The 14,715-nt window shown below is 31.7% G+C and overlaps 1 protein-coding gene across 1 annotated transcript; it reads left to right on the top strand.

The window, feature by feature from the left end:
* Positions 1 to 11,583: 11,583 nt before the first annotated feature.
* LOC126884872 (uncharacterized) lies at positions 11,584 to 12,938 on the top strand. The gene is made up of 3 exons (XM_050651181.1): positions 11,584 to 11,700; positions 12,306 to 12,532; positions 12,796 to 12,938. The coding sequence occupies exons 1-3, from the start codon at positions 11,636 to 11,638 to the stop codon at positions 12,885 to 12,887; spliced, it is 384 nt and encodes a 127-aa protein (XP_050507138.1). The 5' UTR covers positions 11,584 to 11,635; the 3' UTR covers positions 12,888 to 12,938.
* The last annotated feature ends 1,777 nt before the right edge of the window (positions 12,939 to 14,715 follow it).

Here is a 14,715-nt window from a genome sequence, read left to right as displayed (position 1 = left end):
TTGCTAAAATATTCGTTTAATTTTCACCGGCTTCTGGAATTACAATCTATACCAAGAAAGCTTTGATCTCACTAAGTTATTTAATTATTAATTAATAATTACTTACCTAAAACTTTATTTGAAAATTAGAGATTTTGTTGGGAAAACCCGCATTTTCGAAGGAAAATTTTCGTCGGAGCAAATCGGGAAAAACACATCTCTATGCAGAATTTAATTGCGGTGAATTTTTATTTGAGTGTTTTTGGTGTAAAGTTAAAATCTTTGGAGTTATAGATCAAAAATTGAAAAAAACACAATTTTCGGGCGCCATTTTGTTTATAAAAAAAGTAGCACACTATCTGCGGACTTTGCATACCTATATTATTAATATATAGGATCTTATAATTCGATTCCAGCAATAAAATTGCTGGTAAATAACTTTTCCATGAATTTTGCTAATTAGCCCAGAGTATTCAACGAATCATTAACTGTAGATAAAAATACCAGTTACTAATTTTGAATGAATTTTTAAGTTTCGTTACAATCAACTTACGCACTTTTCGCTGAAGTTGGGCGAAGTTGACCGCCGTAGTGAAGATGTCCATCAGGTCAAAACTTGCAGGACCTACATTGAATCGACGCTGCTTTATTGAACTCGTAGTTTGAAATGCGGACGGGAGCTGACGCGTAAAATATTTTTAAAAATAATTACCTACTTATCGACAATACATTTTGTAAAATGCCGAGGGTGTATAAGCATAAGGATAAGACGATCATCAACTTGCAGACATTCAAAGTAATATTGCTGAGGAGACAGAATATTTTCACATTAATACAGGCCTGGACTGGCCCGCCGGCCCACCGGCCCTTGGGCCGGTGCGCCTTTTGCCTTAGTTAGTAACTATCCATAAAAAAAATTAAATTCTGAAAAAAATTTTTTTTTGAACCTTTACACAAAGATGATGCAGCTAATATTCCCCTAAAAATATTTTTACTTGCCTCTGATTTCGCCGTTTAGCCCCGAGGGCGCACCAGAAACCTACACAATGAAGCCAGCAGACAATAAAATACCAGGTATCAGGTATCAGATAATCAAATAGCTTAGATACGGCGCCCTCGAAGACCATTTTTACGATTTGGGCGCCTTTCGTAGCTATCAATATCCGCTGTTTCTTTAAAAAAAAATATGTAGCTTTGATGCAAGGAGCGGCGCCCCAGAAGACAATTTTTACGATTCGGGCGCCTTTCGTAAGTATCAGTTTCAGCTGTTTCTATTCTAATACATAGCTTAGACACGGCGCCCTCGAAAACAATTTTTACGATTTAGGCGCTTTTCGTAGGTATCAATTTCCGCTGATTCTATTATAATAAATAGTTTAGATGCAACGCGCGGCGACCTCGAAGACAATTTTTAAGATTCGGGCGCCTTTCGTAGGTATCAATTACTGCTGTTTCTATTATAATAGAAATAGCGAATATTTATACCTACGAAAAGCGCCCAAATCGTAAAAATGGTCTTCGAGGGCACTGCGCGTCACATCTAAGCTATTTGATTATCTTATATCTAATATTATTATAAAGAGGATTACATTCCACAATTGGCCTAAAATATAGAGGTGTAGTTTTCTGCGCTCCATAACTACATAGATACATTATACATGTAGGTCTTGCGACCCCAGAATCCTAAATATTGAAGCCAGACAATGAACAAAATACAACTTGTCAACTTGTATCAGGTATCAGATAATCAAATAGTTTAGATGCGATGCGCGCCGCCCTCGAAGATCATTTTTGCGATTCAGGTGCCTTTCGTACGTATCAATATCCGCTGTTTCTATTATAATATAAGAGTGTCACATCTCACAATTGGCCTAAAATATATGAGTGCTGTTTTCTGTGCTCCATAACTAAACTATACATATATAGAATTGTTGCGCCCTAGAGTCCTATATGTATAATGAAGCCAGTGGGTACAACAAAATTCAACTCATATCAGGTATCAGATAATCAAATGCTAGAACACCTAGCTCGAAAATGGTACCCAGGGTTTTATGTTAATAGTCTAGATGCAACGCGCGGCGCCCTCGAAGACCATTTTTACGATTAGGGCGGCTTTAGGTATCAATCTCCCCTGTTTCTGTTATAATATAAGAATGTTACATTCTACAATTGGCATTAAATCTACATGTGCGGTTTCCTGAGCTGGTTAACTACATTATACATATAAGATTTTCGCGCCCCAGAATCTTACATAACGAAGTCGGTGAGTACAACAAGCAGCGCCCTTACACGTTAGGTTTTGTGTTAAAATAGTTAGCGCCAATTAGTATAGTGTAACCAAAACCGTGGACCCAATAAATGGTACCCAAATCCTAACAATGTTTTTCTAGTACGCTGCTTTTTGTTCTCAATACGATATACCTGTATAAAAAAATAATACCTGTGAATTTTAAAGTTTAACACATGGGTTTAATTTAGCCATCATAGGATTTTTCTTCTTCTTTTTGTATAGGCATGACCTTGTCTGTTTTTTCAATGTGCCTCTAGTAAGTTGTCGTTCCATTGTTTTCGTGGTCTTCCAACTGATCGTCTTCCTAGTGGTCTTCCAACTGATCGTCTTCCTATTTGGGAACCGTCTCTCGCTGTCCTTACTACTCTATTTGTTGTCATTCGGCTTATGTGGTAACTCTATTCTATTCTTCTGTTTCTTACCCAGTTATCAATGTTATCCACCTTACATATCCGTCGTATATCTGTACTTCTAGCTCTGTCCCATAGAGTCTTACCATCGATTTTTCGAAGGGATTTCATATCGGGTTTCGAGCAAACTTTCTGTCCTCTCTGTATCGAGTCGTGTTTCTGCCGCGTATGTCATAATTGGTCTGATGACTGTTTTGTAAATTCTGCCTTTCATTTCTTTTCCGATATTTTTATTTCTCCATATTGTGTCATTCAGGCAACCTGCGGCTCTGCTTGCTCTATTCACTTGAACTTTCATTTCTGTTTCGAGCCTTCCGTAGGTAGATAGTGTGATGCCTAGATATTTAAACTCCATCACTTGTTCTATTCTCTGACCATCCAGCTTCAATTTACATCTTATTGGATTTGCTGTTATAACCATGCATTTTGTCTTTTTGGGGAAATTAGCATGTTAAATTTTCTGGCGGTTATGTCAAAAATTGGTGCAGCATTCGTTATAAATCAACTTTCGATGTCCATCTGTGTGGACACGCTTGCCATGTCCTTAGTCGTTCCTTCGTCGCCGGATTTCTCCACTATTCTATCTCGTTTCTCAATGCTGCCGAGGGCGACTTGTCTGAAAGTGCCCTCCATGTCTTCGGTGACTTTTTTAAGGTTTTTACCGCATTCTTGATCTCGACCTTCGTGTCTGTATGGTTGGACATTAGTTTCACTAAATTATTTGTAACTCTGGTAAGTTTCTCCATTGTTCTTACCATAGCCTTATGTCGGAGCTCTCCTCCTTCTCTCTAGATCTTTTTTCCCCAAATCAGGAGCTCCTTTCAAGTTTGCCTCCCTGGAAGATCCGTCTTGGTCAGGTCCCTACCTCTTCTAACCGAAGACCCCCTTCTCCGAAGATTATAGTCTCCTCCTTTCTCTTTTCCTCTTCGCTGAGTACTTTCCTTTTGTACATTCATAGTTTGTTCCAGCTGCACCACCACTGGTGACTCGCTCCATTGTCTCTTCGTTTTGTTTTATTTCTTGCGTGATTAAATACTTATTCATATAGTTCCCACAAGTAGGGACGAATTATACTATCCGGCAAGGCAGTGCGCCCTTGTCCACACTAAGGCTTGAATTACAAAGGGTTTCGTAAGTTCTCCGAGGGCTCCGTTTGTGGCCGTCTGACGCTAGACCGCTAGACCATTCATCACTAACACCAATCATCATGATTTTTGTCAAATGTTTTTGAACCAGTAGATTATTCTGTAAAAGCCGTTGAAAAATTATTAGCACTTTTCAAAACCAAAGAGCGTAACGTAGTAAAAGGAATACTTGAAAACTGAAGCTATATGTTTGTGGCATCTTAATATAATTTACTATTCCCAATAAAAATAGTAAATTACTTCATGGATTTAAATTTAAATTACATTTAAAAAAATTCACAAGTAATATTGATTTACTTGACATAAAAAGTTTGATGTAAAAGCTTAGGACGGGGGTCTGGCGCCTTTGTTTAGAGATTAGGTAGGCGCCTTTTTTAGAATTTGGGTTGGCGCCTTTTTCATGAGCCAGTCCGGCCCTGCATTAATAATATAGAATATAGAAACAAAATTCATGGGTTGTAATAGAATATCAAACTAAGAAGAATATTAAACATTTTGTAGGACAAATTTCAGCGATTAAAGATGATGAAGCTAATGTTAAGTTCCTAAAACTCTCAAAATTGGGAAAATTTATATGGCCTGATATTCTTGACGAAGAAAATGTTCCTCTATGTAACATAAAAAAGTATTAAATGCGCCAAAAATTTGCCGACGGGGGAACTGTGTTTTGTTTTGGACTTGTCTGCATATAATTTTAAATAAGTAATTTTCTTTATGCAATAAAAAGTTGATTAAAATGTTTATTACAATTTAAAATCTTTTTAGTGTGTTTATCTTCACCCCAGTTAACTAAAAATCATTTTTATTAAGTAAAACCATAGACAGTCAACTTCACCCCGTTCGGGGTGAAGTTGACCAAAGAAGCAAGTTTGGTTTTTTAAAATACCCGTTGTTTTTTCTACTAAAATTAAAGTTAAGACTTATACACATATTATGCAAAAATATAATGATACATTTTATTTTGTTATCTAGAAAATATCTTTAGTTGAAGTTGAAAAACGGTCAACTACACCCCACTTTACGGTACCTGATGTTATTCACGATTTTTCCATTGCCTTTTATTCCTTCTTTTGCTTCATCTAGAGCTCGTGCAAAGATTTCCTCTGAGTACAAGTTGAATAATAATGGTGATAGTATACAATAACCAAAGTTTATGGTTTCAGTATCACCCATTTCGGTTCTGACAGAGGCGTTTTGGTTCCAGTAGAATTGTTTTATGCCATTTAAATCTAATTTAAGCCCTCTAATGCATGCAAGAACAATAAGAATATTATCCACGTTTGATTTTTACATACCTCGTTTCTTATCCTGTTTCTTAGGTTTTAGGCCAAACATTGAACTGGCTGACTTTTTTTAGGAATAAAAGTTTCGGCTCTGTGTGTAAGAACTGTATTTTCTTTCTGGGTATTCTTTTTGTAATTTACATATCTGACTAAAGTCTTATGATTTTCACTTCATATCCTAAATATGTAACTTGTGAGTGAGTTCAATTTCTTTTTGCTTGATATTGATATTATCGATGAGTGCTAGGTTGGTCATCATTTTGGTTTTACTTTCATTAATTTTCAATCTCACTTTCCCTGTAGCTCAGTAAGTTTTCCAGCGTTTCTTTATCTTCTTTTATAAGTCATCCGCTGTCAACATTACGTCATCCGCAAATCAACAGTTATGTAAGTATTCTCTTTCAATGATGATTCCTTCGTCCTCCCAGTTCAATATTTTGAAAACATATTCTAATACTGTTAAGAATAATTTTGGAGATACATTGTCGCATTTTATTGTTATTTTCGTGTATATTTGAAGTAGTTATTACATTTGATAATATACAGAGAGAGTCTGTAAAGTGGAATAAATTCAATATCTCAAATACTAATTGTTTTTTTGGAAAATGCTCAGACCCGTCGATTAGTATTTCAAATTGTCCTTTTTGACATTCAATAAAAATGTATACAGGGTGTCCCAATTTAGAGATATGACGTCATCGTCGATTTTCTTAAATGGCAACACTGTCATTTTGATAGCTAATTTGATAGGGTTTGTACAGTTATACATAACTGCAAAATATCAAATTTTTATTCTCTACCATTTACAAGATAATAGAAAATAACAAAGTTATATCTGTAATTTGGAATATATTCAATAATTAAAATACTAACTGTTTTTTTGAAAAATGCTCAGACCCGTCGATTAGTATATCAAATTGTCATTTTTGACATATAATAATAATGTATACAGGGTGTCCCAATTTAGAGATATGACGTCATCGTTGATTTTCTTAAATGGCAACATTATCATTTTGATAGCTATTTTGATAGCGTGTGTAAAGTTATACACATCTGAAAAATTTCAAAATTTAATTCCCTACCATTTACAAGATAATAAAAAATAACAAAGTTATGAAGAACAAGAAGTAATCAAATAATAATTGAATTTATTTATTTCAATTAAGCAAATGCTCATAACGTTGCCCATTGACAATTTGACAATAATTGAGGGCAACATTATGAGTTTTTGCTTAATTTATTGAAATAATTAAATTCAATTATTAGTTGATTACTTCTTTTTCATAACTTTGTTATTTTTTATTATCATCTAAATGGTAGAGAATACAAATTTGAAATTTTGCAGTTGTGTATAACTTTACACACCCTATCAAAATAGCTATCAAAATGACAGTGTTGCCATTTAAGAAAATCAACGATGACGTCATATCTCTAAATTGGGACACCCTGTATACATTATTATTATATGTCAAAAAGGACAATTTGATATACTAATCGACGAGTCTGAGCATTTTTCAAAAAAACAGTTAGTATTTTAATTATTGAATATATTCCAAATTACAGATATAACTTTGTTATTTTCTATTATCTTGTAAATGGTAGGGAATAAAAATTTGATATTTTGCAGTTATGTATAACTTTACAAACCCTATCAAATTAGCTATCAAAATGACAGTGTTGCCATTTAAGAAAATCGACGATGACGTCATATCTCTAAATTGGGACACCCTATATACATTACTATTGAATGTCAAAAAGGACAATTTGAAATACTAATCGACGGGTCTGAGCATTTTCCAAAAAAACAATTAGTATTTGAGATATTGAATTTATTCCACTTTACAGACTCTCTCTGTATTATATTTCTGATGACGTTAGATTAGCCATAATCTATTCTGCATTACAGCTGCCCCAAGTAGAAACACTGTATATTGTATATCCATTTTTTTTTCAAAATCACTTTTAATGCATTTTTGGATTTAGGGTGTTGTTATCTACCAATTACCAAGGAAGAAAAAAATAAAAAATTAGTAGAACCACAATTTAACATTGCTATGAAACACATTATATCACATTCCATCTTCACTTCACCAATTTAAAACACATTATATCCATATCCCCAAGTATAAACACTGTAAATAAGGGATATACAGTGTTTTTATTTGGTTTTTGGGATTTACAGTGATTTACTAGTACCGTGGGAATCGCATGATTTACATTTTACATTCGCCAAGACCATTGATATTTCCAAGGCAATTTTTAGTTGTTTGTTAGTTATTGATGGTTATTGTGATAAGGGCAGTAAAAATTTGTCGTTTATAAAATATTTAAGTTTATTGTATTAATTATTTAAAATATATTTTTAAAGTTAAACTGGGTATTACCTATTAATGATCAAATATGAATAAAAATCGAATAATATTTTGACCTGCTGAATTCGATCTTTTGCGCCGGAAGTGAAGAGAATTTATTATAAACAATGTAATTGTTTAAGTTATTATAATTCGTAAACTAACAAAAACATAAATAGTCTTTACAAAATTAATTTTGTTCTTAAAAAAATCTACAAAATAATGTTTGGTAAACCTTGACCAATAATTAGAAACACAGATGCTGCAGAAACATTGCAAAATTACAGAATTTAGTCGATTTTTCACTTGCAAGTCGGCTGAATTTTGAGTAAGATAACTTTATAATAGCCCAAATTAATAAAAAAACTACAAGCTGTAAAACCAAACCTTAATATAAATATTATATATACAAAGTTATAACAAATAAACGAAAATGTTTTATTAAAAACTGCATAATATACCTCATTTGTTTATATAGAGAATTTAATATAATTTATATAAATATGTACCTATACAGAAATAATAGAGAAACTTATTTCTTTGATGCCTGAAAACGGATGATCGTTTTGGCGTAATTGGTCAGTCTCAGAGACACTAGTGGACAAGCTTTTCCATAACCCTGGATGACAGCAATTACATGACCCAGACACTGACCATTAAATTGTTGCAATTTGTTATATATTTGTTAAAGGAGCTTGAATAAAGTATCATTTGTGGTACTTGATATCTTTAAAAAGTGGGAAATTTTATACTATATTTTCAGGTTTCCCAAATAAAAACACTGTATGTGTTCAAAACCTAGTCAGGAAATAAAATTCAGACAAAAAATATTTACTGAAAAACAGGAGTATTTTTTACTAAATTAATGTGTGTTCACTTTTATTTCAAACAAAATAGAAATTTGAAAAGTTGAGTCCTTTACGTTTTCTACTCTGGTGAACATTTTTCGAATTGGCGCTTACAGTGTTTCTACTTTTGGGACAGCCGATTACTCTAATAACTTAGTCAAAATAGCGCCAATATCCAGAGTGCCTTAAGCTTTGCGAAAGACCGTGAGTTCTTTAAAAATTATCACTAAGAGTCTGTTATTTTTCATTTACATAACATTTAAGAAAACAGTAATAGAATAGTTATACCCTGTGGTTTCTGGAGTTATCCAAATAATTGATTAAAACATAAAATCATGTGTAAATAGCAGTGAGGATTTATTGGTAAATTTTTTAAATTCGTCGTCACCAATTCTTAGAAAACGGCGTTTTTAGTTACCTACAAATTCCAATAGAAACCTATCAAAAATAAATCTTTATCCATCTTGATCCGTCACTTTGCTCTAAATATCACGAAATCGATGTTCTGAACATATAAACTAACCATACACACCCTGTGGTGAACAATCCATCTTGTTTTGCGATTGTTCTCGACTTACACAGTCAGTAGCTCTTGTATTTGGACAGATAGGATGATGCGCAAGACAAATTCTACAAAAGGCAAAACATCACAACTGGATACTGTTGAGTTTGCTGAATGCAGAACCGTATGGTAAAATTCGACGATTCTCAATTTTCATAAAATCAAGTAAAGTATATACCTACAATTTTCATATTATTTATTCATCATAATATATTTCTTTTTCTTCCTTTCTTCTCTTTTTATCTTCTTCTTTCTCATAATCGTTAGTATCTTTCAGGGCATAAAAAACAACTTTGTCTTGGTTTTAATCACATGCAATAAAGCCATCTTTCAAACTTCGTAACTCCAGCTATTCTTCTCATGTATTTCATCTCGGTCGCGTTTATCACTAATTCATATTTTCACAAGGAAGAATTTTCTGTAGCTGACTGTATACCATTAAGTACATAAACGCAAAATGTCGCCTGTCAAAATATTCAATGTGTTTTAAATGTATGTATTAATTTTTTTCGAATTCTGAGAAAACTAAGAAATATTTTTGAAAAATTTAAACGCAGAATGAAAGATTATGTTATTACCGAGGGTCGAAAGTTCCTTAGAATAAACAAAATTGTTCTTTTGAACGGTATATTTTAAAACTAAAAGTTTTTCTAAATTTTCTCTTTTTTTCACCCCTGTAACTTATTAAAATAAACATTATAGAAGTTTTCAGGGACTTTTGGCCCTCGGTATTAATGAAATCTTTTTTTCTGCGTTTAAATTTTTCAAAAATACTTATTAGTTTGCTCAGGATTCTAAAAAAATAAATACATTTAAAGCACATTGAATATTTTGACAGGCGACATTTGCGCCTATAGCCTTAATTACAGTGGAACCCCGATAAGTCGGCCTTCGATAACCCGAAAGTCCGGCTAACACAGACCGATTTTCATCAGACAAAACAAACATTTTTTCATTTTGACCAAGTTTTTTACCCAGAAATAAACAATACTATATACAACTGTACGTAATTTAGATGTACTGTGCATGTATTTCATTTTGTCGTTGATTTCATCATGTTTTTCAATTATAATGGAATTTATCTGTACGTATACCGTGTTTTATTAATTTTTACCATATTCTCCGGCTAACCCGGATTTTCGATAACCCGGATCGGCTGCGGCCCCGATTAATCCGACTTATCGAGGTTCCACTGTACAAATAAATTTAATGAAAATTTCCTTTTATAAAAGGTATATTTATTTAAAAACCCTTACAAGGGCTACAATTATCACAGAACGTTTTAGCTCTCTAAAAAGGACATCATCAGTGCTGTTACCTAAAATAACCTACTTATTATAAAAATAAAAATACCTATTTGTTTTAAGTAACAGCAATGACGATGGCTCTTTTTAGAGAGTGAAAACGTTGTGTGATAGTTTTCGCCCTTTTAAGGGTTTTTAAATAAATATACCTTTTATAAAGGAAATTTTTCATTAAATTTATTTTTAATTCATATTTCTTTTGCACAATCCATGTTTCCCCCCATATGTCATTATCGATGTTTTTATCATAGAATAATCTAGAAACAATTTTTTTCCGAATACTTTTCCCTTACCAAAATATTCCCAAACAATACAATCGCTGTCAAGTTACAATAACGAATATGGAAATTTAGTAAATTTTATATAAATTATAGGAGTATCGTGTTTCGTGGCAGTGAGTGTGTAATAGTCACACTCACCAATTTAAAAAAGAATGTGTGTGTACTTTGTACGCACGTAAGAAGTTATACTTCTATTATAAAATATGATTTCAACGAAATTAATATACTTTAAACAGTTTATTTATATTTTATTTAAATATTAAACTAATTTTAATACTTACTACTTTTCAAAAAATTTTATTAACACAGTACCAAAAATTAAAAAAATAAAAGAATAAAACAGACACAAACACATTGAAGAATGCCACAAATGATTTCTGAACAATTATTGTCGGAAAATGTTTTAACTAAATATGTATTTTCTGAAAAAAAATTATATAATAAATATATTTACAATCATAAAATGCATAAAAAAATAAAAAATAAAAGTCTCTATTAGGGTTCGAACCCGCTTATGTTTGCGCAGTTAGTATTGGAATTCATTCATCTTACACTTTTACCCACGGAGGCACATCCATTATGTGGGAATATCGACGAACTAAACGGTTTAAACTTTTGACAGTTCTGAATTTAACCAAATTAGTTTGATTTTTGCATAATATTGAAATGTTAAAAGACATACAACAAAACATAGAGTAATAAAACAATATATTAGGTGAATATTGACAGAAATTTTGATTGTAATCAAATTATGTAAATCAAAGCATTACATACTATTTTGATATGTTCATTTTAAATTTTCCAAATAGGTGACTCGGACAAACATAAGTTTGGGAATATGCTTCAAAACTCGATGATGCGCAGTGGTTCTTGTTTACTAGCGTTACCATGGAAACGGCCAGTTTGCTGATCGCCAGTGTCGTAGTTAGAAGTGAATTACGTATCGCAGAGAGTGTTTAACTTATTTGTTTGATCGTGTTGGATATTTTATTAATAGTTTTTAGCTTAGTGTTTGATATATTAGTAGTAGTAATTAGTGTATTATTAAGACATTTAGTGTATCTCTAGTGCGTTAAATTAAGTCATTAGTTATTTAACAATATGCCTCATAAAAAGATAGGCATCAAAGGGCTGGGATTGAATAGCCAAGCAAAGGCAATCATTTATAATGTTACTACATTTATGGAACAAGAGGCAGCACATTTCAAAACAACCGAAAACCTGTTAATACCTTTAAGTAAATTGACGTAAGTATTGTTAATGACATTTTATTTTCTTGATATTAAAGTTACTATTATTCTTATTTTCTTATTATAATTGTATTTATGAAGTTTCATCAGATTCTTCTTCTTCTTTAGCTTATTTCTATCCACCTTTGGACATTTGCTTTCCCCAAATCTTTCCATATCTGTATCTATCCTTGGCTGCGCTTTTCCAGTGAGTTCCTGCAGCTGCGTCCACGGTCTCCTGTTTTGTATTTCAGCATTCCATCTTTTATCTTCCTGTCTCGCATTGTGGCCTGAAAATCTCCACTTTAACCCTGAATATGCTCAGTTACATTTTTTACGTTTGTTTTCTCTCTTATCCATTTGTTTGGTTTTCTGTCTTAAAGTGTTATTCCCAACATGGAATAAAACATGAATTAATACAATAGATATTTTCTGTGAGTCCTTTCTATTTCGTTTATGCTGGCCTTTGTTAATGTCCATGTTTATGAGCCATACGTCCTAACAGGAAGGATGCTCTGATCAAATACATAAGTTTTTAGGCACTGTTTCTTCTTTCACGCCAATCTTTTGCAATTTTTTTCGCAATATTTTCGTTTAGTAACATTTAACATTGGTAATTGTAGGGATAGGATTCTAGCAGCGACGGGTATAAGCAAAAACACCTTAACCAAAATAAGAAAAGAAGGTAGATACGTAAATAAAAATGAAGCGACTAGTTTATCTTTTAAAAGTCCAAAAAGAAAACGTTGTCGTTCCAAAAAAATTGAATTGAGCACTGGACAAGTGAAAACCATCAAAAATATTATATACGACTTCTACACCATCGAGAAAAGATCCCCTACAATTAATGGTAAATAGTTTAAAAGTTAAAAAATTATTAGTTAATGGGAAATTGATACCTATATTTTTTATGGTAAATAAAATAGAGTAAGTAAAATTATAAAACAATTGTTTGTACCCGTTTAGAACGAAATAAAAGTTTTTTCGTAAACACACTGATATACATTTTTAACAAAAATAGTAGATAAATACAATTATTTTACAATTGTATTTACTTAAAGTATAAAAGAAGATTTACTTTCCAAATATTTTAACGATTTCTATTTATTTAAGGTATCTATCAAAAACTAAAGAACAAACAAATGGAATTTCCAGGGTCAAAGGAAACATTAAGGAAAACGATAATTGGATTAGGCTTTAGGTAACATAGTAAAAGTAATTATTCAGCTTAAAAAATAAAATTGTATAATGGATAATGTATTTTAAATTGATATTTTGTTGACATCGTTTTAGTTCAACTTTCTACAATTTACAGTTATGACGAATGTTTTTTCAAAAGTACCAAGTATTTATAATCGTATAAACCTAAAATTTTTTATTAATACTGGTTCATCAGAAGAAAGCTTTTCTGAGGGTGAGGACAGTGATTCAAATTCCGGAATAGATATCCGAAGAATCGTAATTAAAACTTTGTTTAGAATCATTGTTTAGAAAATAAATACATTAGAATTAGTAAAAATAAACACTTGTTTAATTTTTTTATTGTTGAAATCCTTCCTTCCTTCCTTCCTGATAATGTTATTAAATAATTGTAAGTATTGAGGAATTTGTCATATATTAAAGTACTCCTAATATTTTGCTCATTATTTTATCAAATGCAACTGATTATAAGCTTCATAATTATTAAAAACTATGAAAATAAAAAGAAACAAATTCATTCTTCGCTTTAATTAAATATAATTTAGGTACTATTATAATTTACTTATAAAAATTTATTTCAAATCTGCCTGCTTTCGTCCGCCACTGGTAGAAATGGTTTGCTTGTCTGCGCGAAATGCTACGTCGCAATCCCAAACTTATGTTTGTCCGACTCTACCTATGTAATTTTTTATTAGGATACTGAAACATTTACAATTATTACGTACCTGTCGCTTTTAAAAACTATTTAAAAAGTCACTACAATAATTGTAAACTTGCTTTTTTCTCTGCCATCACAACAATAAAAACTAATATACACAACATTTGTTTATCCATAATATCCAACAATTATTGACAGATGGTTTTAACACCCAATAGGATCTCGTACAACGTTTGAGCGACTAATAAGATAGCGTCGGTGTGCGCATGCGCCAGGTAAGTAAAAATTCACCCTCGTGTCTAAAGAAGTATAAGGGAGAATGGGGGAATGGGAACCACTTAACTATATTCTTTAATAAAAAAACAAATTTTAGGTTATATAAAAAATCGGTCCAGGTTAAGAGCTAGTTTAAAATGTTAATTATCCTTCTCTATTATTATTGTGTCAATTTATTTAGTTATGTTAAAGTTATTATGAAATTACTAAAAATAGTGCACCAATAGGTACTTAGTACTTTTTCGAAAATTCAGTTTTTATCGAGATATTTTAAATATTTGTCAAATCCACCACATATTTGTATATGGTTAAGTACGATTATGGAGACTTGGTAAAAATATGAAAATTTATGCATGATTTACATTTTTAGGTATATTTTGAACCGTATTAAAAAAGAAGCCATATCTCGATAAAAGTTGCCTTCTTGAAAAAATACAAAGAGCCAAAAAAGTTTTAAAAACATTTTGTTTAACTAATGGTATCGCAGTAATAGTTTAATTGGAGCGTACACAAACATTTGGGGGGTTTAAAGGAACAAAACCCCCATAAAATTTTTATGTAAACATATTAAAAAAGAAGCCGCAACTCGATAAAAACTGCCTTATCGAAAAAATACTAAGAGTCAAAAACGTTTTAAAAATAGTGAATTTAACTAATGGTACTACAATAATAATTTAATTTGAACGTACAGAAAAGTTTGGCGGGGTTTAACGGAACAAAAGCCCCATAAAATTTTTATGGGGAGCACAAATTTCACTATAATTTTTCTTTAAGATGCTCCTGCCGTAAGAATGCCACATATCTATTTTCAATAAAAAATATCTAATAGTTTTCGATATACATATTCGAAAAAATCGATTTTCATTTTGTAACTTCAAAGGGCTATAACTTTTTTTATG

Source organism: Diabrotica virgifera, chromosome 5 (genome assembly GCF_917563875.1).
Source record: "Diabrotica virgifera virgifera chromosome 5, PGI_DIABVI_V3a".
Taxonomy (NCBI): domain Eukaryota; kingdom Metazoa; phylum Arthropoda; class Insecta; order Coleoptera; family Chrysomelidae; genus Diabrotica; species Diabrotica virgifera.
The sequence above is the reverse complement of the archived record's forward strand: the minus strand, read 5'-3'. Positions and strand labels throughout refer to the sequence as shown.

What these genes read in the sequence shown, in the direction of transcription:
- LOC126884872 (XM_050651181.1), top strand. Translation starts at nt 11,636, where the DNA reads ATGGAACAAGAGGCAGCACATTTCAAAACAACCGAAAACCTGTTAATA. An exon ending in ATACCTTTAAGTAAATTGAC is followed by an intron (nt 11,701 to 12,305) that starts GTAAGTATTGTT and finishes TGGTAATTGTAG; the next exon opens with GGATAGGATTCTAGCAGCGA. An exon ending in AAGATCCCCTACAATTAATG is followed by an intron (nt 12,533 to 12,795) that starts GTAAATAGTTTA and finishes TATTTATTTAAG; the next exon opens with GTATCTATCAAAAACTAAAG.